Source organism: Dermacentor silvarum, chromosome 1, assembly GCF_013339745.2.
Source record: "Dermacentor silvarum isolate Dsil-2018 chromosome 1, BIME_Dsil_1.4, whole genome shotgun sequence".
Lineage (NCBI taxonomy): Eukaryota > Metazoa > Arthropoda > Arachnida > Ixodida > Ixodidae > Dermacentor > Dermacentor silvarum.
Window position 1 is genome coordinate 228,763,461 of NC_051154.1, and position 26,059 is coordinate 228,789,519.

Genomic DNA, 26,059 nt, shown 5'->3' on the forward strand with positions numbered 1-26,059 from the left:
ACCGTAAGCACGGGGTCTTTCAACAGCAGCAAGAACAATTGGGTCATTCCACGCGAAACGTACTAGACCCTAAACGCGACCATTGCCGATTCCCTTGGTAAAAATTGGGCTAGTCGGCTAATGTGTAAATGAGGTTTCACCAAAGTATTTTTCATTAAAAAACGTTTTTGGCTACGTAAGCACTCTTTGATGTTTCCACGAAGAAGCAAGTGTTGTTTGGAGGTAATTTCTTTAAAGTGTGAAACTAGGTACAATGCTCGTAGAATATTCTACTGCCGTGGTTCTTTCATGTGACGTCACAGGTGAACACATTTATGAATTTTCCACGTTTAATTGGCTCAATAAGAAAAGCAAAGAACTGTGAGTTTTTAGAGTTTTGCAAAATATTGGTAACCTTTGAGCAACAATATTTTTTTTTACTATTTTTCCCGCTGCTATGGCTTATGCTAAAAATAATGTTTGACCATGAAATCAAGTGCTTTTCCAGAAACTTACTCCCGAATTTGGCAAAAAGTCCCTTTTTGATGATGTTCAGACTTAAACATTAAAGCTCTTCAGATAAAAAAAAAAATATGACATAGCTCTATACGAGGTGTGTTCAAAAAGAAACCGAACTTTTTAAATAGCGCACCAATTGGCAGAGGGAGCGCGCAGCGGCTATTGAGCGCACGTAGCGGCAGGTTTAGACAACAAACTTCCATTTGCCGTGTTTCGCCTTGACCGAAAGTTGGCGAGCTACAGCCGCTGAAGTGAGCATGTGCACAAGCTGTTCGCCGGATTAGTGCCAAAGTGACAATGGACCCTGCAGTGTCCCTTTATTTTAATAATTTTTTTTCTCTATCTCTCCTTAAGAATATCACAGCAGGCGATAAGACGTGGGTTTATGGCTAGGATACTGATACCAAGGTGTAGTCTTCGCAGTGGGTGGGCAAAGAGTCTCCTCGACCAAAAAAGCACGCATGAGTCGGTCAAAGATCAAGGTGATGTTGGTTTTGTTTTTTGACTGCGAAGGCATTGTCCATCAGGAATTTGTACCACTTGGTCAAATGGTAGACAAGGAAGTCTACCAGGGAATTCTAGCGCACTTGAGGAATTCTGTGCACAGTAAAAGGCCTGAATTATGGCAAAGCCAGACTTCGATGTTGCATCATGAGAATGCGCCGGCTCACATGTCGCTCCAGCTATTTAGTAAAACATCCCACACCGGTTGTGCCCCACCCACCGCATTCTCCGGAGCAGACTGCTGGAACAGAAAACAGGAAACAGTCCGCTAGCAGACTGTTTCCTGTTTCCCAAACTTAAAACCACGTTGAAAGGACGTTGTTTCCAAACCATATAGGAGATTCAGGACAATGCGAGAAGAGACCTGCGCGTCATCCCAGAAATTGCATTCCAGGAGGCTTTCCAAAATTGAAGAAACGATGGGAACAATGTGTTGCCAGCTGAGGGGACTACTTTGAGGGGGACAGTGCCTAAAATGTTGCACAATAAGCAACAAAGATGTTATAGGAAAAGTTTGGTTTCTGTTTGAACACACCTCGTATGCACCAACCTTTTAAATGGTGATCTAGAAATTTTAATTTGAGTAAATTTTGTATGAAGCAAGAAAATTTTTTTTCGAACTTCACAACCAATCTCACAGGTAGGCACTAAACTGCGTCTTCACTGCAAAACACGTGCAGGCCACAATTCAATTTTTGACGTGCTTTAAAATTTTTATGCATAAAATATGGGTGCATGCTTTTTTATGCGCAGGAAATGGCAGTAAACTATCCGTTCTTCGGTGATACCACTCTCCTAGTGCAATATTTTGCAATCAGCATGATTCCTACAGCAGACTGGCCAGAAATGAGCGTATTGGCAGGGATACGTCCATGAAAGGTCACGCATACGCAATGCCTTGTGTTGACAGTAGGCACTTCCTTCGTCAGAGGGCACAGCAATGCAGTTTGGCATGCGCTTGCAGATCCTGTATTACTTTGTCATTGCCTGTACATACCATGTGCTGTGTTTCAATGCACTGTTCTCCAAAACTAAGAAAACTTCACTCACATGGTCAGACATTAGGGACATGTTCCGTCTGAGATTTTTTCTTTTTTTTTAATAAGAGTACACTAGAGCTTTTACATGCCTTCCCAGTTATGACACTACATAAATACCTGGAAACACAGCTTTCAAGCTCTTTTGCCTGAACACCATTGCACCAAAAATAAAAAAAATCAATGAATGAATAAGTTCAATTATATAGGCAACATTCAATTTCAATTCAATTTAAAATTTTCACTAAACAGCTATGAAAACATTTCTCGAAGCCACCAGGTCTTTACTCCCGATTACATACGTGATAGATGCACGCCCAACATAAAAATCCCTCCCAAGTACTGACCGAGCCCAATGCTGCTTAGCCAATGTAAAGTGTAATGTAATGTTAAGGTCTTGCACCTAACTTGCAACAAGCCCAACGTGCAACGTTAGTGCACCTAACTGTCTGCGTTTATTGATGAATGCATTTGCAGAGCAGTCTGTCCGATGGAGTATCACCAATAAAATGTAAGAAGGGTGCGAGAACGATGCCATAAAAAGCAGCATTCATGTATGCTATGTCCTAAGCGGAAACATATACTGGGACAATGACATCTGTGCAGTTTGCTTGAGCATTCACAATATGAAACTATTTGGCAGGCCATTTTGCAGCCATATGGCATTGGAAATAAACACAGCAACGCTAATTCTAATAAGGAGGCACTGACAATAACTTGTTTTAAAGTGTAAAAATGTTGCATTTATTTTGGTAAATTCTTGCTTGAATATTGTACATGCTAACACTCAACAGAAGCATTAGTGCTAAACTTTGCCATGAAATATGTAAAACTGGATGGACAAAAACAATATTATGATTAAATAACAATAGCACCGGCTTAAAATCCACTATGAAATAACACACTGTAACCAGACATCAACCAAGCAGCAGAAAATGCAAGAACCAGAGATTCAGGTAACTGCCACATTTTTGTTAAGGCAGCAATAGTACTAGCTCACATGATACAGAGGCTTTTTCAGCATATCTAAGACACACTGCATGAATACTGTGAGCACAGAAAAATTTGCTGGCTCATATAAGACGTCATTCACAATCTCCAATATGCGCTCTGAACAATGTTTTCAGAATATGGCTTCAAACAGATGCAAACATAATAAATGCTAGCGAGAAAGACAGCACATCCTGTAATAATTCTGAGGTACATGAGATTCAATATATGGTCAGAGATGCCACACATCTGGTCACGGTGACTACTCAACTCATACATGTGCGCACACAACCACCCCCCCAAAAAGAAAAACATAATCACCAGCTATGATGAGTGATTGTGAGCAAGACAAGGTGATCTCAGCTGCTCGCCTCAATATGGCTGACAGCCTCACAGCAGCATTGAAAATTAAAGAGCTTGTACAGCTCTCCGAGTTTTTAATACTAATCTCACGGGAGCATTGACTGACGCAACGGTCAGCGCCATGTCATGGAGGGCATCTGCAAAATTAGCGAGTAAGTGCATGCACGCAGAGCATCGTTTGCAGGGCTAGTCCATTGTGCTCGACGTGGCCCCTGCTAGTTATCTGCTTCTAACGTAAGCAGAATGCAGCCACGCATGCTTTTATGCGAGCAGCATGCAACTCCAATTTTCTGCATTTGACCGTCGTTTCCTGTGGCTCTCGCATCAGTATACAGTGTCAGTACAAAGAAAAGCTAGAGAAACACCTTGTTTTGTTTATTTAGCCACGAGTGCTTTCAATGCTGCACTGTTAAAGTGTGGTTCGGTTTCACAGCAATGTGCTATGCATTGCCATGAAGCTGTACCTGAAGGCAATATTTGTATTTAATGCAACCCCCACACAGCACTTATATTTCTTGAACTTTTGGTCTAATCTGTATGTACAAAAATACAATAATTTGGGTGAGTGATTAATCCAAGCCGGAGGTTATAGTGCTACACGGAAAATGCAGTCAAATGCTTTTTTCATTCAGAAACTAAAGAAACACACCAGTGACCTTCATATAAAAGTAATCACTACAGTCCCTTCGTGGACATTCTTGTGCACTATTTAAATCAATAGCAAAACCACCACCATCGCACATGTGTGGTGCAATGCTGTAGCAAATGTAACAATGTGAAGCAGAGTTACTATTATTACAGTATGAAACAAAGGAAGACTGCTTCAGTTTTTAAAGGGACACTAGCAAAGAGCAAAACATGTTGGGTTGCATTTTAAAACACGCTTCTATAATAAAAAAACTAACATTTTTATCCTGAGAGGAGGCTTGATACGCCAGAAAAGACACGAAAACGAAAGGCAGGTGGCGACGCCATCTTGAAGTTCCTGCACCAACTTGCAGCTACATCATGGAATTAGACGGCATCTGCTCAGGCCTAGTTAATTTTTGTTTGAACTTTGAGAGTTTGGTCAGCTATTATGGTGCCACAACGGCCCAAAATACTTCGAAATCCATGACATCACACTGACATACCGGCGCAGACGTTTCAGTGAGAAATTAATGAAAGTGGAAGTTTGGCCTTCACTTTCAATTCTAGTAATCGCACTCTTGCTGCGAATTTACCAGAAATAGCGTTTTTAAAGAATACTTATAACTTTAGACTGATCTGGTGTTTCTCTTTAGTGTCCTTTTAACACGTCTGCTGTTTCGCAAGTAGGTCATGCCAATGTAGCTGCTGCATGTACAGTCATGGACAATTGAAATATGAACAAGCTAGGGCTAGCTCGAGTGCATTCTTTGTTTTTTATTTTGGCAGTATGTCTAATATTATCATGATTACGGTTTCTACGCCTATTGTGGGGCTTATCCCATCTTTGGCAACCGTATAAGTAGCGGTGTGAAATCACGCTCTCAAGTTAATACTTGCAAAAGGTGTTCTACTTTTTATTACTTGTTTTGGCTTCATTTGTCCATGACTGTACATGGTAGCAAGTACACAAATCGGTCCCACATCACAAAAGCTCTGTCTCTGTAAAAGGGTTATGAAGAATTTTAAAAAAATTTCGCATAAGCTGGTAGTACTTGGCGTGAAGAACCTCAAGGTGCACAGAAATGGTGCGGCCTACCAGCGACCCATGAATGAGGCGCTGTGCACCCGAGACATATGTGAAGCATAGCACACGAGTTCGTTATGCTGCACAGACATTTGAATTTCTAAGAAAAATAAAATCAAAAAGCAAACCAACAAATAGCTAGTTTAGAGCAAATCCAGAATGAATTAGAATTAGGGGTGTTTGAATAGTAACATTTTCTAATCAGATATGAATATGAAAAAAATGACCTCCAAATCAAATCCTGAATATTTTCTCATTTTTACACAAACTGATATAAAGTTTGTGTAGAGTCAAATTTGGTGAAAAAGGACTTGTATACATTATCTGATACACGCACATAATGCCATTCGTAACTTGACGTCCGTAAACTGAAGAGCTTGTAAATGATAAACAGCTGCTTTCAATTACCTGGTGCACAATTACAATGACATTAATGACCCAAGGGAACAATAGGGTGCTGTGCCATTGGAGGAGATAAGTCACCATTGTCACATCTACATTGAATCGCCCAGAGGTATGCCTTGCACACATACCGAGTGAGTGGCGACGCTGCTGTGCCGGCGCAGGACGATGAAGAGGACGGCCTGAGAGATCACCTCGATGGCGTGCACACTGCAGGCAATAAATCAGTTCTTGCCTAGTGCTCCACAAAACCCCTTTTTTCCACATTATTGACACAAACGTGATATTTCGGAGCTCTCCTCCGCCTGCAGGAACCAGAGGTCCGGGTTTTGCATGTGGAGAGAAGGCAGGCGGACAGCGTAGCGACAACTAGTTGTCGTTGAGAAGGATCAGCCCCGGAATTTGCACAGGGTACATTGTGGTGCTCCATTTCAGGTAAACAACGCCACAAAATCTAGACGCACCTAACACCAATGGAGCAGCACTACAGCGCTTTTGGCAGAGAGCTTCTTGTAGTGTACCTTGCAGTCAAGTACTTCCATTACTTTTTGAAAGGATGCCCACTCATCATTTTCACAGACCACAAACCTTTGACAAACGCCTTCACCTTGTCGAAAGCTACATACTCTGTGAGAGAAACACGTCATTTGGCTTTCCTTGCCGAATTCTCTACTGATTTTCGGCATATGAAAGGTGCCGACAACACACTGAGCCACGTTTCAAGCCTTGCAATGACCCAGTTTATGCTTCAGCGTCTAGTAGAGTTACAAGAGCACAATCAGGAACTTTGCATTCTTCAGTTCATCTCCTTCTTCATCATTGCACTTCCATGATGTCTACTTTCCCAATCACAGCATATCCATCATCTGCAACATTGATGAGGTTACTGGACGTCACCATCCTTATGCTCCATTGCTACTACGTCGTCTTGCTTTGGCCAGATTCACTGTCTGTAACATCCCGGGATTCGCGCATCCCAGCACCTCATGGCAGAATGTTTCGTCTGGCCCGACATGAACGCCAATATGCCCAACTGGGCACATGTGCCTTACTTGTCGACAATGCAAAGCGTACAGGCACTGTACTATGTCACTGGCCAGATTTGCTCTTCCAGACTCTCGTTTCGGCGTCAATCACATTGACTTATTCGGACCCTTCCCTCCTTCAAAGGTATCCCAATATATAACGACAATCATCAACCGTTTCATGCGTTGGCCAGAAGCTGCACCAGTATCAAACGTAACAGTGGAGACTGTTGCCACTTCCCTTGTTTCCACATGGGTTGCCCATTTCGGGACTCCGGCTGAGATTGTAACCAACCGTGGCAGACAGTTCAAGGTGGCCCTATTCCAGCAGCTGACAAGACTCTTCTGTACTAGCCACTTCAGAGCTACAGCATACCACCCACAAGCCAATGACCTCGTTCAGTGATTCCATCACCAGCTCAAAGTTGCGCTTTTATGGCTGATAGCAGCTGCAACCAATGAGTCACATCTCTTCAAATTATACTTCTGGAGCTGCGCACCACCATTAAATAAAACCTTGGTTGTGTGCCTTCCCACCTCGTCTATGGCCCCTCCTTATGACTGCCAACAGAGCTAGTCTGCCCTCCTAACGTGGCCGCATCAGGGCACATACCCAACTCCTCTCATGCTCACCAACTAGCGTACCTTTCACATGCCCACGTACTCCTCCTACCCAAGCCCAACACCACAAGTCGCCATTTGTCTAACATCACCTACGAGACAGCACACATGTATTCTTTCACATCAACTCCACCCGCCGCACTCTCGAGGCACCGTATACTGGTCTGTATCTTGTTGTCACGCAGAAATAAGAGCAACTCTGCGAGTGAATGGTCACAACACTGTCGTATATCTGCACCAGCTGGAATGTGCCTTTGTCGAAGCTCACGTGGCTGCTCCTCTGTTGGATTCTTCAAAAATTGTCTTGCTAGGGCCTCAATAGGCCCAACGGCGCAAGACCAGTCCTCATCTTGCATCCCCAAGCATGTGCGTTGGGATGACTCCGTTTTCAAAGGAGCCCACTGCGGTGGTGCCGACGATGAAGAAATTGCACAAGAGAACATTTCGATGGTGTGCGTACAGCGACAAATAAATCAGTTCTTGCCTAGCGCTCCACGAGCCATGTCGTTTTTTCCACAAGTGTATAGCACACCTTCTCTGTACTGAGCCCTTCCTTTCACAAAATTTAATGTCATATACACTTTGCTGCGCTTTATGCATTTTCGCTAATCACACTCAACAAAGTCAGTTTCTTTAGCTAAGTTATCAAACTGCAACTCCTGCCCAGTAGCATGTAACAACAAGGCAAAGTAAATTTCATAGCTTTCATTCATGTCGTGAAAAAAAGCTTTCGACTTCTTTCGTTTCCCATACATTCTTGGTTAAAATAAATGTATTTGATGCTACTACCATCAACACTACATGTCGATTAAACAAACAAAAGTAAACTAGTTCAAACCACTTCAACGGCATATTTTCAAATAACAGCTGAATAAGAACTGTACCATTTTTTTCAATTATAAAAAACTAAAAGAAAAAAAGTTAGTGATGTTTCAGTTCGTGAACACAGGTGCAGCGCAAGCATATGGTTGCTTTAGCGCACATGAAGCTATCGGCTCTTGGTGCACCTTGACGCCTAGACTGTCCACATTGCAGATTGCTTTCAAGATAGGGCTCATGCGGCCATGCCCTAAGCAGCAGCCGCCGGAGTAAAAGCCCTACTTTCCTCTAGGTGGCGTCGGTTTGCTGCATGCCTCAGTGCACTCCTTCGTACTTTCCCCGACGCGCGATTCTCTTCTCCACCTCCAGGCGCCCTCCTCCTCCGTTTCCTTTGCGACTTCACACTACCCCTGAACGGCCCTCGGTGCGCCTAGCCATTTACGCTTGCACGTAAAAATATTTTCGTTAAACATCATAGCATCTCCAGTGAAGGAGATGAGCAAGGTGATCATCACAAAAACAAGTAATTGTATTCTGCACTGCGGCTACTCCTCCTGTTTAGAGTGTGTGAAGGATGACATAATGAAGTATGTACTGCCTATCATACTCGCTTAGGCATCATGGACGGAATAGTTCTTGCAAAATAGTACTTTATCTGTGAGACAAACATGCACGCATAAATCTCAACTGGGAAACACCTACTGGACAGAAACACTCTTAAGATGAACTTTTATGCAAAAATATTTACGCGAGTACCTGTGTAAAAACTTCAGAAAAATGTGAGTGCAAGTTTTTGAAAACACTGCACATAAAGCAAAATGGAATGCGTTATCAAAACATGGGTCTCAAGAAGGCTGCACTACAAAGCACTCAATATAAGTATACTAGGCAAAGAAAGCAATGAATTTTTCCATGTTTTTCTGGCTTCAATGTAGCAGGGTAAAGTGGTATTGAGTGGTTATTCACATGCACAAAAGGGCTGCCAGCCCCTTCTTCAAAACTAATGGTCTGTAGAACAAGGCTTTTTGTATACTGAGGGGTAAAAGGCGGCATATGAATTTCTCTTCCAGCTCTTCTGGCTTACAACCAGAAACAACAGTGTATGCATCCCATGTCTGCCCTCTTTTTACTATTATTTGAGTTATTCAGACAGAAACACTTCTCGCCTGTCTTTTCAACTCTATGCATCTTCATATTGGTGTCCCCTCTGGTTTGTATTCACTCTGGAATGAGAGCTGGAGACAAGTTAGAAGCAGCGTCACTGCAGTTTTAAAATATACTTGTAAATGTATTTTTACATCCAGGCTACACTCTGATGTGCCGTAATAGAGTTCACTCCCTCAGTGTCCTATAGGACACACATTAGTGTAGCAAGTTACCATGACAACCTCAAGACAGAGAGCACAAGCGCACTGACAATCTTTCTCAGTAGATGACACAACCAACACAAGGCAGCAAGAGGTGGGCACATGTTGTATACAGGCACTTTCGCAAAAAAACTTCGAATAGGCAGCCTTCTTTGTAACCTTTGAGCAAACATTTGTACTCACTTTCACTGAAAAGCAACACCGACAGGAAATTATAACTGCTACTCAGTGCTACGAATGTATTTTGGCCCACAGAGAAGCCTCAAGAAGAGCATGAAGTTAAACTCTTTATCAGCAACAAAACACAGTCAGCTCTCATAGTCCCCTGCACCAGCCCTTATAACAAAATGTGAACTGGCACCACACTAATTAAATTACAATTATTAGCTAACCAAGATAAATATGTGTCACAGTGCATACTACGGTTCCAATGACATTGTTCTAAGAATTAGATAAAAAATTCAACAGTCAACTTTCCCACATAGCTGAAAAGAATATTTATGGAATTCTTCTCAACCTTTCAAATGAATATGAACTACCTTAGAGATGGAATAAAAATCACCACCAAGTACTTCGTACAGATGGCTAACCAGCAAAACTGAAACGTGCGGCCCCGGTGTTTATCACTGGGTTAATCCCGACGGTACATTAAAGTCTTTCTCAATTATTGGTTACATCTTTGTGTTTCTTAATGAGGTTACACACGTTTGGCTGCGACGGAGAAAACGACGTCACTGACAGTATGCGTGCAGTCCGCCGTTGTCGCATTGCCGCTTGCGATTCTTCAAAATTATATCTGTCCATCACATACGACAATGAATGGCTCATACCCCCGCAAATGCAGTCTCCCCATTACGACAACAGAAGAGAAGTGAAATTCTACGCTGGAATGATGAGCGGCAACGGAGTCAGCTGTGGAAGAAGACGCCACCACTCTAGCCATTGCTGATGATGAAAAGTTTCTGCGCACAGGCGACGGACGAATGAATCGGCTAGCCATATACAGCTTTGCTGTAAAACCTGGCGATATGCCTGCCTTCCAGTGCAAATATCCTTTACAACTTAGCTAGGAGACAATGTTTCTGCACAGCAAAACCAATTACCACAAGTGCACAGAGAATGGGCACACTTGGCTGTCCACAAGCTCAACTCAAATATTTTTGTGGTAAGGAATTGTGCAACAAGCTCTAGAACACAAAATGCCCTGGTGCACTTAAACTCTAATGCTTCACCAGCTATATATTGGTATTTGTGTAATTAGATGCACAAAGTGAGAAAAATTGGTAATATCTTGAAATGCCAAATCTCACAATAAAAGAATAAGGTGTACAAAGTGGGCGAAGCATTACAATCTGTGGTTATAATAAAACAAACTCAGCGTAATAATTTTTTCAGTTAGCATTTCTACAAGCCTTCATCTAGAAGTGAAAAAAAAGTGCACTTCATGCTTGAAATCGTCTGAAGCATTTAGCATCACAGGACTGCACTTCAAGCAATAACTAAATAATAACCTCTAATTGCTGAGGGACTTTTTTTCTTACTTTTTTCAGAATGTCGCTGTATATCTGACAAAGTGTTGTGCTTTCCAACACAGACTGAATCCATCATAACTGTGATACTACTTACTTCATAATACTACACACACACACAGGTTTGAAGCACCAAGCCCACTTTCCAACAAAAGTGCAAAACCATTAGCCATATGCTTCCAGCACGCTCATCTTCATGGGTGCGTGTTCAACGTCCTCCTAGTAAAACAGGCTCTTTCCCATGTTGCCATGAATAGCCAGCAGAAATGTACATAGCTGCACATGATTGCAAAAATAAAACGTCACTTATGGAAGAAATTCAAATGATTCGGTGTCAACTGAGAAGAATTAGGATGCAAGAGCATAAAATACAATGCATGAGACCTATGTGGTTAGGAGTAAGGCAAAACCACAAGACTCCTTCTATGCATCTTCCAGCCTAGGTCACCAAGTTTTGGGAAATTTCTCCTTACACAAGGCATATTAAGTAGTGCAAGGACAAGCAATGTGATCGGTTGTCACCAATCAGAAGAAATTAAGGTGCCTAAGCAATGCGAGGCTTCCGCACAACACCAGCAGGGCATGCAGTGAACGGACGTTAAGGTGGTCAGCACTATTGCAGCTATCTTCAGCACAGTAGCACTCCTCCCAGTAGACGCCATTTTCGTGGTAGCCCCAGTCACAACCCCAGTTGACACCCCGCTCCGAGATCTGGGCACAGCGCCGCTCCACACTTCTCCACCGGCCATCCCCTTCAACAAAAATGCAAAACGTCAATCAGCTTTCTTTTTTTTTTTCAGAAATATAATCAGAATGCCAGTAAGCTAACGCACGTTTTCACCTAAATTCAAGTATGCTTACAGTGATAACAACAATGCATATGAAAAGCACGAAATAGAAAACAAGCTGACCCATGTCCTATGGACATAGGAACCTTGTACAGAAAGGTATGTGACACACTAAAAAATTATAACTTCACAATATCTTTAGAAAAACCAGCACAACAGTACTCTATTACCATTTTAATGCCGACTGTTTCTGATATTATGCAACTGGAGAGCAATACAAACATGTAGCATCACATTAACAACTTCACAGCATTAACATCGTATTACCCAGCAATGCCACCTATGAAAGGGCTGCTGACGAGGTTTGGGCATTACAAAAAGGCAGTGCAGTGTATAGATCATACAGTGAAAGTCATGTCTGCAAAGTATTACATTGAGGAAGACTGAAAAAACAGCAAAAATTTCAAACGAGCACTTCTCAGAGGAGCCACTCTTCCTGTCAGCAGACATGTCACAGCTATCGCCTCTACATCACACGCAGCGCTCAAACGGTGAGCAGCAACGCCAATGCGAGAAGCCCCATGAGTTCCAAAATGTGTGCCCCAATGAGATGCAAAATGTGCAAAATAGCCCTGGAAACATGCCACACAGCAATAAAGTGTGGGGGAGAGAGAGAGAGAGAGAAAAATGGAGGTGGGGGTTGTGACATGAACACGACATGGAGCTTTGGCTCCAATATGGGAGAAATCGGGGGAGGAATGTTGATGACGGTGGTGCTGCAGAAAGGGTATCTCACCTTCTCATACCATAGCCTTGAAACAGTTCATTTGCACCTTTCTCCACTATTAATAACACCTTTTTAAAAATTCTTGCGGTAAAATGTTCTCTGGACAGTGCTTTACAACTTCCAGTGTATAACCCGAAATTCCAACAAAACCTTGTGCAGCTTCCTTCCCAGCATATGATGTCCCTCCCCACTGTTAAGGACGGCCAAATTATTCAGGAAAAATATGTGGCCTTCTCAAAACAAGCCTTTAATTGGCATGAATTGCCTGAAAAATGTCCAAAACAAGTGCTACATTTCATCCAAGGCACTCTGTTTAGAAATCTAGCTCGCTTAAATTAAATACATTTCCTTTATTTTTCGCACACTTTTCCAGAGAGGGTCGAACCTTAGCAAAAACACATTGCAGAAAAACAGCTTAGTGTGGTCACTGTAAACCGCCATCACTGATTACAGAGCTCTAATGTTGTAGGCCACACATTCACTAAACTATGAAAATAGGTTTACGTCGCTATTCTTGTTTATCACAACAGTGTCGCATCTGAATGTAGCAGTTCAGGTCAGCTCAAACTTTGATCATGCAAAAAGACTTGTGAGGGGAAGAATGCATGCAGAAATAATACATTTCTAAAAAAAAAAAGGCATAAGAAAGTCCGACAGCACCCCAAAAAAAAAAAAAAAGCACACACCAGTCACTGAAAATTTTTACAAGTGACTGGGTAAACAAAAGAAAACCCAAAATCTACTCACAAGATGTGAAAGTGCTCATTCGGCCACGGTCATTATAAGTGAGCAAGTATGCAAACATTCAGCAAATGGAACAATGGGTGAGGACATCAATAAGTTGTGCCATTTGAAAGCTGTATTTTGTGTTTTGAAACTGTTATTAATGAAAGCAAAAGTGTGTGCACGTGGCTATTTGGATACAAGTATCTACCAAACTGTTTTGTGGCTTACCTGTTGTTCTAGAAAGCATTAAGCATGTGAAAATTTAATAAAGTAAGTGAGGCACATAACCAGAAATTTTCCTTCAAGAAAGAGAGCAGTAGTAAAGTTTGACTATGGTGAAGCACAATACATGGGATCAAAGAAAGATGAGACAGATGGGACAAATCTGTCTAGTCTTCCTTTGGTCCCATCTATTGCGCTTCACAACAGTGAAATATGCTTCACCAACTGGTTCAAAATTTTACTTTCCTGCAGTAAAGCTTACGTGTCCTGATGTGTGCACTTCAGACCAAATTGCTGCCCAATATGGTCCTAGGGAAGACACACAGATTTCCGTGAGAGGAAAAAGAGACGAACTTCAATGATATTAATAGCTCTGGCCCAACATCCTGTGAGGAGAATGGCAACAGAGAGATAAACTCTCAATGGTACCAGCAAAAACAAAAATGCAGAGAGAGAGAGCAAGGAGAAGAAAGGCAGGGAGGTCAACCAGATGAACGTCCGATTTGTTATCCTACACAGGGGGTAAGGGAAAGGGGGAATAGAAAGAGGGAGAGAGTGAACACTGAGTGCAAGTGGGATGATGCACAGGGTCACTATCAGCGGTTATATATGCGCTTAGAGTACTGTACCAGTGCACGAATCGCTTTTTGTGCCAGTGATGAGTGTAGCCACGGTTCGAGTATCTTTGACTCGGAGAAAGGTCTCGAGTCCAGTCGGTTTTCCCTAGAGAGAGGCGTTGTACATTGTAGGTACACAATAGGCACTCGATGGTTTCCTTGCACCTACAGGAGTCACACATCAGGCTTTCAGCCATTCCCATACGATAGGAGTAAGTGTTGAATGCCACTCCCAGCCACAAGCGGCAAAGCAAGGTTGTTTTTCCGTGGGAAATGCTAGATGGCAGTTGTAGCTGTAGCAAGAGGTCAAGCTTATGCAATTGGCAATTGAACTACAGAAAGCTTGCGACTTTTTGCGTGCAAGCAGACAAAGTTCCCTGGCAGTGTCTGTCCTTGCCAAAGGTATTGGACGCGCGTGTCTGAGTGTCTTCATGGGCAGACTGGGCAGCTCTGTCAGCTAAGTTGTTGCCGATGATGCCACATTTAGTAGAAATCCACTGAAAAATTATGTTGTGCCCTGTTTCCAGAGCATGGTGGTGTACATCCCTGATAATGGATATCATCTGCTCATAAGTTCTGTGATGTAAGGCAGATTTGATACTGTGAAGAGCTGCCTTCAAGTAACAAAATATTTCTGTGCCGGCTCTTCGGTGACATAGGTCATAGCGGCATGGAGGGCTGCAAGTTCTGCCTACGTAGATGTAGTCATGTGTGCCAATTTGAATTTAACTGTAACCTGCTCAGCTGGAACAACGAATGCGGCCGTTGAGCTGGTAGGGGAGGTCGAACCGTCAGTGTGTATATGTATGCGGTCATGACATGTCTGGTGCAGTAATAGGACCGTCAGTTGCTTCAGAGCCGGCGACGGATGCTTGGCCTTCTTTGTAATTTTGGGAATAGCAAAATTCACTTAAGGCTGAACAACAATGCAGCTTTCACATTACATACATATCCTCATAAAACTCGCTTAATATATGTACTACACATTAATTTGTGACAGGTATCTTAGACATTTACAACAATGTACGACGAGCAGCTTTACCTAGAAAGTATTACAGTTAAACCTGCTTATAACGAACCTCCATATAACGAATTCCTGGATAGAACGAAGTTTTTCTATTCCCCGCCGTTACTCCATAGAAGCACATGTATTTGAGACCTCTACGTAACGAAGTGGCAGCGGGAGGCCCCCTTGAAATAACGAATTTTCCCCGCCGACAACCTAGAAATTTCGTCCCAAATTTTGTCATTTATGCGCGAGAAGCAGCCGGAACCACCTTCTTTGCCGCGATAAATTGCAAAGCAGCGGCGTCGCGCTTGGCGCGCTCAAATTCACGGCGACTGCGAGGCGAGAGCGAGTGCACGTATGCGTACGAGCGTGCACGAGGCGGGCTTGCATTCCTCGACCCGGTGATCTTGCCGCCGCGGGCGTTACCTTTCCCCCCTCCCTTCATTCAAACCTGATCCCGCCGCTTGCTGCAGCTGGCCTAGCCCGCCAAGCCGGCACTCTCCTTTTCCAGTTGATGTTGCCAAAGCAAAAAAAAAAAAAACATACTTTTTTTTTTTCAACGCGCTGGCAGCGCCACTCTTTGGTTACTGCGCAAGTCTCTGCGCTTCACTTCACTAACTTGACACTATAGGGCCGTTTATAGTCCGACGTAACGCGAGCGCACACTACGTCATGTTGGCGAAAACTACCCGCTCTATAGTCGAGCGCACCAGCGCAGCCAACGTAAGCGGCAGCTTCAGACACGCCCCGACGGGCCCGGCGCCGAATTGGCTCCTGACCCATTCGCGCGTTGGTCGCGCCGACTGCGCCGACCCACAATGCCATTTCGTGCGAAGAAATAAAGGCGCCCAAGCCGCTTTGCCGACAGTCGCAGACAGCTGTTCAAAGCGGCGCGCGGGCTTCGGATCGTTCTGCACATGCTCTGCAGATAACAGCCAACGGCGCGCGCGTCTGAGTATACAGGAGATGGCGTTTCGGCTGGTGCAGCGCAACCGGCGTAGCGTGACTGGCCACAAACGACGCTGGCCCGCGCGCCAATAACGTCAGACTATAAACGGGCCTTATACGACGCCATCAGTAAGCGGTAAGAATCGAGTAAATACGGTAAGCGTTTCTTTTTCGAATTTTCGTGCCGAACCTGCATATCACGAAATCCTCTTTATAACGAAGTTTTTCAGGAATTTGTGAATTTCGTTATATCCAGGTTTAACTGTAGTATGCTTGCACTACAAGCACTAATCTATATGCCAGTGTTTCTGTACCACAAGTAGAAGGCCCTCCATCTTGGCCAGAGCCTTAAGCTCATGTGCTTCAACTGCCATGGCGACAATATAATTAGGCTACCAGCAAGGTATTTTGTAAGTATGGCTTCGGGTGACTTCCTTAATGGGCCCCTCACCAGCTCTGGCCATTTTGAGCTGACAAGTGATAGCTAACGATCGTGTCTACTAAGTGCTACATCCCTATGCGCCACGGAAAGAGCTGTAATTTCAAACTAAATGCCGTTTGTCTTTCTCCTCGGGAGTGCCGCGCTTTAAGACTGGGGATGACGTATATCAGCAAGTGCGCCTACATATATGTATATGCTGTGATGTCGGTTATAGTCACATGTGACACTTCAAGCATTATTCAAGGCAACATCTGTTACTAAAGACTAATTAAAGTTTAGAGAAATAATAAAACACACAAACCGAACGTCTGCGTGTTTTTGTTTTACTTCGCAGCACAGCAAGAGAGATGTACTTCTGTTTCATCTGCTTGTTCCCACGTCGTGCAGTCGCATGCGCTGACAATGAAACTGTCATTTTCTACCGTGTTCCAGCGCATGATCATGCTCTGTGATCCGCTTGCCATCTGCCTCAGTGTTCGTGCATCACTGACTCATACTGCTAGTTGGGTGTTCTCGTGCACAGTGCACAAGATTGTGCGCTGCCCAAAACAAGACTGCTCGCGCTCGAGGCAGTCACTGGAAGGGCGCAGCAAAAATGTGAGAAAGAAAACAAAAAAGACAAAAAAAAGAGGCGGTGCCCATGACGCATGCGTCATGCAATTCTCCGGCTCTGGCATTGGGGAACGCAGGGAAGGAATTTCGCTTGCGGAGGCTACATGGGGCGAGTGCAGTCTCCCTTGGCAGTGGAGCTCGCCTCCTGAAATCATGTGTTCGCAGCACTGAAGTATTTCTATCTCGGCTATTAATGAACCAATTTGAAAAATTCTTGTGGTAGAATGCTCCCTAGAGGGCACATAACAACTTTTAGTGTATAACCAAAATTTGCTTTGTGGCCTGGTGAGGGGCCATTTAAAAGAACAGCTATTTCTCTCTCTTTTTTTAAATTTTCTTCTATGACCAGTTTCTGTTTCGTTTTCAAGGAGGTTACTGTCTTGCATTGTTGTGAAGCAGAATGTGGTGGTCACGTGGAAGCAGGACATTCAAACGTTTTGACACTCAGTCCGTCTCTTGCTCGGTCACCTACTATGCTGCTACTCGTTGCTAGGCGCGATGCAGCAGCATGGCAGATGACGGAGCGAACCGGAGGAGTGCCAAAACCTTGCAATGTCCTGCCCCCATGTGAATACCTCCTGCGTCATGCGGGGTCATATGTCATGACACAGCAAAAATGAAAACCGTAGTTATTCGGCCAGTTGCAATTGCGGGTACAATCATGCTGTTAAAAGTGGCACATGTAAAACTCAAGCAGCCCATTAAGCTCCAACTTGTGGTTAAACTGAACAAATAGCCGAGTGAGTGCGTAAAAAGTGTTGCAGGCTGTGCATGGAGATAATGCTATGCCACATGTACAAACTTCTGGGTGGAGGCACAGATGCCTCAGCGTGAGATGCAGAGATGCTGAAGATGACAAAAAGGCCAGGTAAACCTCTGATGATGCATGCAAGAGAAAATGTCCAAGGATAAGCAATACTGTTCAAAACGATAGTGGAATCAGTCCTTAACATCCCATTATCAACACACAATGGACAACTTTAGAACAGTCAGCACCACCTGTGGTACCAAAGGCATTATGGAACATTGAGGGTCAGTTTCGGTTTTGGACGCCATGTGCTGCGTAGCTAGATGCAGCAGCCACCATGGGATGTCACGGTGAGCCCTCTCTCAATCGAAACACTAGGACAACCACATGCTCTGAATGGTCTCTGTGGGTGACGTCGTTCCAGAAATGTGGGTCTGGCGACACGAGCCAGCTAAAGCTCACACTTCCATGAGCACAAATGATCTCGCACGGTCTGCACACGCTGACCCTATGTACAGAAATGAGTAGGGTCAGCAGCTGATGTTCTTTTTCACGGGCTCTTCAGCTACACTTGCTGATGCAACCACAGCTCTGTGAGAAATGTCTGAGAAGTTATTTGCCCGCAAAACACGTGAAAGGCTGGTAAAGCAATACCGAACGACCATGGGCGTCCGGATGGGGGGGGGGGCACCCTCCTGGAAATTTGGACCCCCCTGGAAATTTGGACAACAATTTTTTTCGCTCGAGCTAAAAAGTTGATTAGCACACTCAGGTTCCTCATATTCATAGAAGCGCCATTCAGAATTGCAAGCAAACTTTGAACTCTGCGCACTATGACGTAATCTTGCTGGTGATGGCACGGCAGTGAAAGACTGATAGCCTGACGATTCAGTGTTGATAGGCGATGATAGGCATTCCTCTCAGCGAACAATTCTGAGAGGAACGCTTGAGGTTTTCTATCTTCAACTTCGAGATCTACGCAGTATTATCGCGAGAACTTCTGCTTTCTCATAAATTGCCGGCTACATTTAGAAAAAAGTCTAGACCGCCACACTTAGTAAGAAAAGTGTGACACCTTCCCGTGGCGTCACATTTGCTTGTAGACACTCTTTGCCAAAATGACGAAATTTCGACCACCCTGACACCCAAACCAAGCCTAAATCCACCCCTCAAAAAGCTTGTACGCTTGTAGTGCACTGAAAGCCGAGACAAGTAGTGTCATTATGCGATCCATTTCAACGAATTAAGATAGGACCACATAATTATTTGGTCCCAGATAAATGCAACCACAACTAAATTTTGTGTATGGCTACCTATCAAAATAGGATAGTCAATTAAATAAGCTTTTTTATTAATGAAGAGTAATTTGTAGGAGTCTATGCTTTGCTTCATTTTCTCGTTATGAAAACGATTGTCAAGCGCTTCAGATGAATTTATACAGTGTAAACACCCAGAGAGCCACACTGCCATGAAAACGGCTGCAGTGCGTCTGCGGTATGATTGGCCGGAGAAAAGGGAAGGAGGCAACGTTTTTTCTCATATATAAAAAGTTTTCGAGAGAAACACCAAAAATGGAGGCTCGCGCACTTTTTCCATACTGTAATGAAAACAGGTATAAAGGAACGCCGCAGCTAGGCTTCGGAGAGAACGAGTAAAAGCATATGAAGTCCATAGACTTACATTCTGTGCATGACCACATCACTGAGCTGGAACATATTTTTCGCGGCCACCGGACAAACGCTGTAGAGGAGTTCTCTGACATCATGAATGCAGCAAGGGAGGCAGCCAATCCCTTAAATGTGGTGATATCTGTACCAAGACAAGTCTCTGGTCAGGCCCACCGAGACAACTACGGGATTCAGTCGCCGGAAGAATACTACCGTGAAGGCAATATATGTGCCATACTTGGACTCTCTCACTGTTTCTTTAGCTCGCCACTTTTCTGAAAGCAATGAGAGGAGCTTCTCCAGCTGCATCCATCAAAAATAAAGCACTTGAGCCGTGTTGAGTTCGCTGCCCTTGCCGAAGAACTCCAATGCTTTTACAGCATCGACCACTTCAAGAAAGAGGCCATCTCTTGGTACGAGATGTGGTGCAACAAAACTGGGGACCCATCAGAAATAACTTACTGCGAGCTTCTACATCAGGCCAAGACATTCTTCCCCGGTGTTGCAAAAGCCATTCAGGCGGCTCTGCCTTTGCCAGTTACTACCTGTACGGTCGAACGCTTCTTCCGTACAATGAGGTGAGTGAAAACCTGGCTACGCTCAACGATGACAAACGACAGGCTGTACAGCCTTTGTATGATGAGTGTGCACCAAGAGCGTGTAATGGAGCACAAAAATGATTTTATCACCCGTGTCATCACGCAATTCGCCGAGAAAAATCCGAGGCATCTGCAGTTGCTGTTCACGGAAGACTGACTGAGTGACTGTAGTTGCGTGTTTGTGAACATATTGTGCTGTGTGCTGCTCATCAATTCGGGTGAGTCGAGAACCCGTATGCAGCAAGACTGAGCACTCTTCTCGAGGAAGTCTGAGGAAGTGATCTTTTTCATTTTTTTTATTAATTTTAACTATTTGTTCGTTAATAAACACCAATGTATATCTCCAAGCCACGCATTAATTTGCTCTTTGTAATTTTTCTTCTATGTGTGTATTTTACTTATTTATTAACAAATAAATAAATAAATTTACTCTGCAAATAGTGCCTTTTTGCCGAGAACATACCGCTGCTCACCCCCCCCCTCCGGTGCCAACAACCAGCGCCCCCCTGCAAAAAATTCTGCGGACGCCCTTGCGGACGAATGCTACAATCAGTCAGGGTTGCGCAGCATTTTGTGAAGCGGTGTGCTCGCGCCATGTTTTTGAAGATAAAAAAACGAACTCGGAGGAACCTCGTAGCTGTTACCAGGCATATTTTTCAGCACACGGTGCCGAAACACGGATGCACTTGGCGCACTGAATGTGCAGAGACATGATGGCTGCAGGACCCACATTTTGTGGCCACTTGGCTTGCACTTATCTTTGTAACCTGTTAGCTAAGACGGTAGAAGAAGGACTTGACTACAGCTAGACAAGGTACAACCTACACGGGTGACTGTAGTAAGTGAAGCAAGACGACGGAGCACCTTCCATCAAGATTCCCATAATTAATGCCATACCGATAGCCACTTGAGGGCATACGCCACTTTCTAAAGTCGTCCATTCAACGATCTTATGCGCTCACTTGAGAACTTCTTCCATTTCACCGAATTTAAGATTAAAGATATTGCTCCAAGTTTCACATTTACCACTTCAAGCATGACTGCACACCTTAAATCCCTGCTCACAGAGTAAATATGAGCAGCAGTGAAACTGGGGGTTCTGTTATCAGTTGGATCTTCAAAGCTGCTACCACACATGAAGTTCGTGCACCACCTTGTACACTCCCAACAGGAGTGTCAATTTCATTATATTTTGGCAAGACTGTATAACTACGACTAAGTATTCTGATACTTTTTCCAATAGTAGTGCCCAGACTTGCTCACTACTGCAGGATACTTAAAATACACACTACAAAGCAGCACTAAATCAGTTAGTATTTTCATAAAGACTGTTTCCATTAACTGATAAAAAAAGGTTGGCTACTAGAAGAGACAATAAAGGTCAAAGTTTCCATTTTTGAATTATAGAGCTAAGCTACCGCACCAGTGCAGCATCAAGAATTATTAAGTGTTTTTATGCATTTGTGCTGTTTTTATAAGGAGAAAGTTTTAAAAACTCACATGTTGAGTCTTTGGTATTCCTAGAATACAATGTAATTCATATTCATCAATAAACTGTTAACTAGGCCAGAGCAGAAGCCATCAAACCCATGATGTTATGGAGATTTAGTAAGGGAATCATCCCTTTTCACTTTTGTGTCTTTTCTGACTTATGAAGTCTTCGCACACAGTAAGACATATTTTGGGTGTCCTAGAAATATAATTTACCAAAGCAGCTTAAGCAAAATAAATTACATTTTACTGTAATATTCCTCCTTAGTGTCCCTTTAGGTAAGTTATCTGCTGTCTGCCAATGGCATTTAGTTTCTCACCTATCCTCCATATTAAAAAAACGGCCCTCAACTTCAAGTGAACCATAAAGCCAACCCACAGCTGAACAGAACACTGCACTAAAATAACACAGAAATTTGTATGATGAATTGCCTTAGAAACCACATTACACTCCAATGCATTGGAGTAGATTCTAGCAGAGGGTGCCTGAGTTTTCGCTCAGGAAGTGTCACTGAAGTACAATGAACAGTACAGTTGAGAGGCCACATTGCCATACACTTTCTTGTGTCAAGGTGGAGTCTCAAGTGGAGGAACATTTATGATTTAAAGAGGCCTATGCTCTTTTAAATGCAGTTTTGTGGCAAACAAGTTCCACCTTTCCGGGCAATATTACTGAACTGTCAGCGAAATTGTGCACAATAACCAGCACTGCTCTTTCAAATGAAACATACACAAAACATGACTCACAGATGAAGCCCCTTGGCCCCTGCATGATACGCTTGTAACAGAAGGTGCCTAGTGCCTTGGCCTCTTCCCCCAAGCACTCAACAGCCGTATTCTTGGTTTTGTCATAGTAGGCATATGCTCCACATTGGTCTTCGCCCTTGGGATCCTCACTGGTGCTACACTGATAACACTTGATGGCCATTGCTGAAAGGGTGACAAAATACATACAATCAACCACTTGCTTCAGACTCACGTTGAAACTTAGTGCACCTTTCGAAAGAGTGATGTGCCATAATGCTTGTACTCAAGACCATCACATACGAACTCTAGCCTTAAGACAGCTTTCTGATGTAGTACACACATTTTCCGATTATTCAGCTTGGAAAAAAAAAAAAAAAACAGGGGGATGTGAAGAAACACATCTGGTACTGCATTTAGTGTCGACTGGTTTCAAGGCGCCAAGTATATTTTCGCAACGGGCTAGATAAACAAACGAACGAGTGATGCCGAGAAATGTATTTGCTTTGACCCACGAAAATAACGCTTGGAGTACCTATCTGGATCAAAGACTGGGCGTATTAAGCTCCATGTACCGCAGTCATCTAAGCCCAGCTCCATTCTACACTCACCAAGATCGAGCAAGGAACCTGCGTCAAACGCGTTGTCAAACTTACTACGCTGGCCAGCCTCGCGAAACCACTCCCAAGCATTCTATCAACAGTGAACTTGGGCGCGGCAAATCATCGTGTCAAAACCAACATCTGATTTTTCACTCAGCTTCGCTTTATACGTTAACCTCTACTGGTCATACCTCTGGAGAAAAAATGAATTCCTTCATCGGCTGCGCCCATATGATTATTTTTGACATCATTTTCGTACGGGAATCGCCATGTTGGAAAACAAAAACTCGAACTACAGCAGGTTCTGGCGCTTACCTTGATAGAGGCAGGTTAGGAAAATGCATGTCACAGTGATCACACTTAGCGGCTCTAAATTCTTCATGGTGTCTGGTGGAACACAATCTGAAACTACGATCTAAACAAAAACGGTCTTCTTCACTACTTCCGCGGCGGATAACAACGCCACAGTAGCCACAACCACTTGCTGCTCAGAGAGCGACTCACTTTTGAAACGCGCAAGATGCGACTACGTTTCTCATACCAACTAACAGAGGGCGCTGCCAGTGTGTATGTTTTTAAAGGACGTACGACGTGACTAGGCGTGGTGGTACCGAATACGCTACCGGGTGCTGCTCGTTTCAACGGTTCAATCATCGCGTGTGTAACTAAAGGTGCTGATTGCTGCTAGGCCGTGCTGTCGGCTGCTTGTGAGGCCCACATTGCGTTCCAAATTCCAACGCCGTCAACAGTCAAAACTATAGTAAAAACGCTTTGAAATGCTGAGGATGCAGTTCCCATATAATGCAGTTCCCTTCGCTCGATTCTATTTCCGTCCTTATCATCCTTCCGTTCACGGCTGGTAATTCTATTTTATTAATGAACTGTTCACGCTATTCCCTCTTCGCAGAATTTTTTCGCGTTTTGTAGCATAGCGAATACATGCCTGCCCGGCAAGAAATCTTGATGTTGGCTTTGAGAATTCGCTTTGGATCCATGACAGATGCGAATGCCACACACCCACAATGCGGGTATTTGTATCCTTTCCGCCCAGAGTACAGCCGTGGGAGAACGTGCTAGTCACGCGACCTAAGCCCCTACCCAGAAGACGCAACAAGGACCGACACGAGAAGAAAAGGGAGGCGCGCGTGCGAGCCACCAACGACTCAACCCAGTAAAAGAAAGAGTTTGATAGAATTTCTCAATGGGATCGAATTGGTTCCAATTGGTAATCATTGCAGACCTAATTGGGTTCCAACTGAACATCATTGGAAGTCCAATTGGTGCAAATTGAACATCATTGGGGCTTGATAGTCCAATTAGCCCCATTTGGGAGTCGATCACTGGATGATTAATCGCGTGAAACAACAGAATAGTTGATAATAGTAATAACAAGTATTATGCGAGTATTCAAATAAAATAGCTTTGTATTTTGGTGTGATCAATGGATACAAGCATTCAACTTTTTGTGAAGGTAAATATGCCTTCAAATTTTACCAATTTGACTGGCACCATTTCGTCAACCAAATTTTGCTTACATATATAGCACCTGACATGTATATCTCATTGTGAAGTGATTATGTAAGTGGGATATCAAGTAAGAAATTATATATACGGGCGCTTTAATTGTACCGTTTTTGCTGTACTCTTGTATCGCTCTACATGTAGTACTTGCAGGCCCTGAACAAAACGCCCTAAAATGTGTTAAAACAATGTTTGTACCATCCGGTGCGAAGAAGATTTTTTTAATTGCATACTGGTACGCACTTGTAAAAACATGGCTGGAACAGAAACACGTCTTTGTTACTTGGGATATAAACTGTTTATTATGTCAAAAGCCGGAGACAATTCAGCACAGTAGCGCAGCCAGGATCTCTGCAAGGGGGGGGGAGCAAGCACTTTGCATAATATGCAAATTCCTTGCTTTAGCCAGAGGAATCCAACAGCAAATAAAATGCCTAATAATTATAATAATAATGACACCAAGGATGATGACTATGTTTATTGAGCGTTTTACTCAAAGTAATTTAAAAGTGAATGAATAAATACAAGACAATGATAGAGTGGTTTTTGGTAATCAGGAAAATTCGACCTCAAGCCACCTCCTGAATTGTAATGACAATGTAAACATGGCACTGAAAGTACACGTTGGACTGGTGGGGCTAGACGCGAGGGGAGGGGGGGATTAGAATCCCGGACCCTCCCCGTCGGTGCGCCACTGATTCAGCATGTTTCTCTTGACTGTTGGGACGTGGTTTTCTTCTGGGATGTACTCCAACCTGGAATTAGATGCGCATGGAATAAGGTTTTTAGCAGTAAAAAACGATGATGGTGCACCTTTTGATGTTATTCCGGCCTGCACAGTATATGGGGTTCTCGGTTGGCTTTTCGTCACAATGATGTTGATGCAAAACCTGTCCGTGAGTAGCTCATGTTGGGCTGGCATCCGAAGTATGTTGTAATTTCTTTAGCATTTTCACTTGAGTGTATAATTTATATGTGCATTGAATTTTGCCGGCATTAAAGACAAAAGAAAGTAATGAATATTGGGTATATGTCTTTGAAGTATATGCGTTCATGCATGAGTAAAGTTCTCAAAAGGAGTTTTATAAGTATATTATTGGTGTAATAAGGTGAAGATCTATGTACTCTTTTTTTTTCTGTTGACGTTCATATTGGTCCCAACGAATCCAATTGAGAGGCAAATTGGGTTCAACTGTTTAAAAGAAAAAAAAAACATTTTCGTTTCATTGAAAATCTCAATGAATGTTTTCTTTTGTTGTTGTTCTTTTTTAAATGTTTATTAAAGTCCTGGCGACCATAGATATGTTATTCTGTGGAACTCTCTGCTGGGGACAATGATTTACGCCGCGACGCTACTTGGAATGATGAAGCCGGAGAAGCACCCTGACATTGGTCACCCCCAATGAGTCGTAACGATCGAGGATCCTAGGCCTATACAAACCACAACCCCACCAGCGCCCAACTGTAGTTCAACTGTTCCATGCTATGCGGATGGCGACGCTCGCTATACGCCGTAAAGCGGCACGCTCCCTCTGGACAGAACATCGGGACCTCACAATATTGTGCGATAACACGGAGATCATCATGCTGCTATGGTCTCCGGGGGACTCGAGCCCCCGGAGTTTCCCTTTACGCCGCCTGCCTGGACATGTCGCCTTCGCACAGTC

At 43.6% G+C, this 26,059-nt stretch overlaps 1 protein-coding gene across 1 annotated transcript; it reads right to left on the reverse strand.

Annotated features, from left to right (window-relative positions):
- Positions 1–4,824: 4,824 nt before the first annotated feature.
- LOC119436872 (uncharacterized) lies at positions 4,825–23,384 on the reverse strand. Its single transcript, XM_037703893.2, has 3 exons — positions 23,187–23,384; positions 22,273–22,455; positions 4,825–11,621 (listed from the first exon to the last, which is right to left on the reverse strand). Exons 1-3 carry the CDS (start codon positions 23,251–23,253, stop codon positions 11,395–11,397), a joined length of 477 nt encoding a protein of 158 aa, XP_037559821.1. The 5' UTR covers positions 23,254–23,384; the 3' UTR covers positions 4,825–11,394.
- Between the last annotated feature and the right edge of the window lie 2,675 nt (positions 23,385–26,059).